The 2,957-nt window shown below is 49.5% G+C and overlaps 1 protein-coding gene across 1 annotated transcript; it reads right to left on the reverse strand.

The window, feature by feature from the left end:
- Positions 1-708: 708 nt before the first annotated feature.
- Positions 709-1,122, reverse strand: LOC136470065 (uncharacterized). Its single transcript, XM_066468034.1, has one exon. It carries the CDS (start codon positions 1,120-1,122, stop codon positions 709-711), a length of 414 nt encoding a protein of 137 aa, XP_066324131.1.
- Between the last annotated feature and the right edge of the window lie 1,835 nt (positions 1,123-2,957).

Raw genomic sequence — 2,957 nt, forward strand, 5'->3', positions numbered from 1 at the left:
CAGGAGGTATTCCACAATCAATGACCCATCCTTGAAGAATGTCGACCGGGACAGGTCCAGAGCTTCCAGTCTTCTCATCTATCAGGATAACGTTGCCCTTTCTTTTCTTGGATGGTTCCTTGTCGACCCGGACTTCATGGAAGCCATCTCTGGCACTGCTGAGCCTTGTGCTGCGTCTGACTGTACTGTCAACCAGGGGGGTAGCCATGCTCCCAATAGAGACAGGCAGACATATTGCTTCCATAGTTGCGACGCTTTCGCTGAGTTACTGGGCTGGGTTGAATCTGTGTTGCATGAAATTCAAAATCAGATGGGCCTGATTCTTCTGGACCTTGCTGTTCTGCTCTTGGCACATCACCTAGAAGGATGATAAGTGCAGATGTTGCCTGAGTTTCTGCTGCACGACAACTCTCAACAATAGCTGGCCAAAGCTGAAGGGCCATGACCTATGGAACCGACTTCCAGGGGACGATCTCCAGCGAGAAAATTGGCTATTTGTCATTGCAAACAATGGGCTTCGCAAAATTGTCATTTAAAAAATTGACTTCGCAAAATTGCCAGTCTAAACATATACACTTTTGTTTTTGTTGCCATAATCTCTATTTAGCTTCTTTGTTTCTGTTTTTTGGATTGTCCTCCACATGAAAAGACATTTCTGCCCTTGCTGATCACCGTTCGCACCTGCGTCATCCGTTAGAAAGATCAGCGTCATGTTTCTGGAAGGGACGTCGAGGGCGCAGAGTCTCCGTCGAGCACAGGTGCCAGCGAAGCCGTGTCAACGCCCGTCAGCGAGGGCGCGTCCACCACGAGGGACGGACTAGGATCCGGCGGGGCGCATGACGACGTTGGGGTTGCATCTAGCCTGCCGAGCGCATCGGCCGCTTGCAGCAAGCTGAGCGCGCCTGCTGTCGGGGCCATGACGAGGGGCGGCGAGGTCACTCCGAGTTCCACCGTGGTCGTGCCAACGGCTGCCGAGGTCGCTGCGAGTTCCTCCATGGTCGTGCCGACGGCCATCGTGGTCGCTGCAGGCGTGGATGACGACGTGGCGGCGCTGAGCACGGGTGATTGTGTGGCGGCGGCGAGCGCGTCCGCCTGCGGTGCCACGTCACGGCCGCCCTGCATCGTGGACATCTAGGGCACGCGAGCGTTCTTCGTTTGCGAGTGGATAGATTTCAGCTATCTTTCTGACGTCCGATACAGTTTGCGAGTGGATACGGTCATGCGGATTTGAACTATCTTTCTGACGTCTGATTAAGCCAAGGTGCAAACCGACGTCTCCCAGCAGCTAAGGACAGCAATGTCTTTTCGCGTGGAGGACAATCCCAAAAACAGAAACAAAGGAGCTAAATAGGGATTATGGCAACAAAAACAAAGTGTATATGTTTAGACTGGCAATTTTGCGAAGTCAATTTTTTGAATGGCAATTTTGCGAAGCCCATTGTTTGCGATGGCAAATAGCCAATTTTCTCGGTTCTGGCTGATTTGCTAAGCTGGAGCCCCTGGTGAACACATCTGCTAGCATGCCTTTCCTTCCAAAGATCAGAATGTTAGCACATCGGCTTTGTGCTGCTGCAAAACGGGCATGATCTTCAAGTAAGGATGAAGTAGCATCACTTGAGGAAGAGCTGCCATCATCAGCTGCTGCGTTGTCAAACACTTGGTCAAGAGAAATATCTGGTCCATCACCCCTCAGGAATCTCATGGACGATCCAGAAAGATTAAGATCGACGTGATCTTGAGGGTTGCCAGGATGCTGTGGAACCTGATGACCATTGTTAGCTGCAAACGTGGCCGGATTCCAGGCCAGCCATTCATCCTCATCTTCATCTTCTTCCATGGGATCTGCTTCCTCTGGATTGTCATGCTCCTGAGCTTGACCATTCTGCTGCACTTTCTGCTGGTTCTGATTCACTAGATGTTGATGGATCGGGCCTGGGTGAGGGTTACCCCCAAACAAACCCAGGTTATGTGCTGCCCCCTGTTGCTCGTTCTGCCAGTTGGGTTCCAAGGCCCTGTTTAGTTCCACTCCAAAATACCAAATTTTTCAAGATTTTCCGTCACATCGAATCTTTGACGTATGCATAAAGCATTAAATATAAATAAAAAATAAAACTAATTACACAGTTTAGACGAAATTCACGAGACGAATCTTTTAAGCCTAATTAGACTATGATTGGACACTAATTGCCAAATAACAACGAAAGTACTACAGTGGCATTTCGCCAAAAATTTTGCCAACTAAACGGTACCCAAATGACTATGACCAAGTACCACAGGACCAGGCTCTGGGTGCGGTTCACCATCGAACGGCACAGGATCCTCATCCGCTGGGAATGCATCGGGGAAATTGCCATTCAAGATGTACACAGGAACTGACCATGACCTTCCCATGCCCCCAATCATAGTACCACGCCAGACCACTAGGCTTCTTGGAACTCTATCTGGGCTAAGAATGAGAGCTTGTGCCAAGATTCTAGACTTATTAGCATCACGGTACCATTCCAGCAGTCTACCATAAGGAGCAACAGCAGCTATGATATATAAATCTTTCTGGAAATCCAAAGGAAACGCTAGGACCATCAGCCAGCAGACTCTGATATATGCACAAGACCTAGCGTTGATACCCTCATCATGCTTGACAACACGAACCACATGGTTTGGATGGATATTAAAAGGGGAGTTACGAACAAGCCGATCACGCTGAACTACGGTACGCAGCTTAATCAATCCAAGACCAAGAGGTGACAGATGGGATTCAGTGACATGAACATTCTGACTCTGCTCAAGAAAATTACATACGTGGACGAGAGCTGGCCGGAGTTGATCATCCTCCATCGGCATTGGGTCGATGGAGACAATGGCATACTCTTCATGCTCCCTTAATGTCGATGGAGACAATGGCATACTCTTCATGCTCCCTTGTTGGCTCTCCACCGAGAGCAACCCGACCTCGTGCC

The sequence above is a fragment of the Miscanthus floridulus genome, chromosome 8 (genome assembly GCF_019320115.1).
Source record: "Miscanthus floridulus cultivar M001 chromosome 8, ASM1932011v1, whole genome shotgun sequence".
Taxonomy (NCBI): domain Eukaryota; kingdom Viridiplantae; phylum Streptophyta; class Magnoliopsida; order Poales; family Poaceae; genus Miscanthus; species Miscanthus floridulus.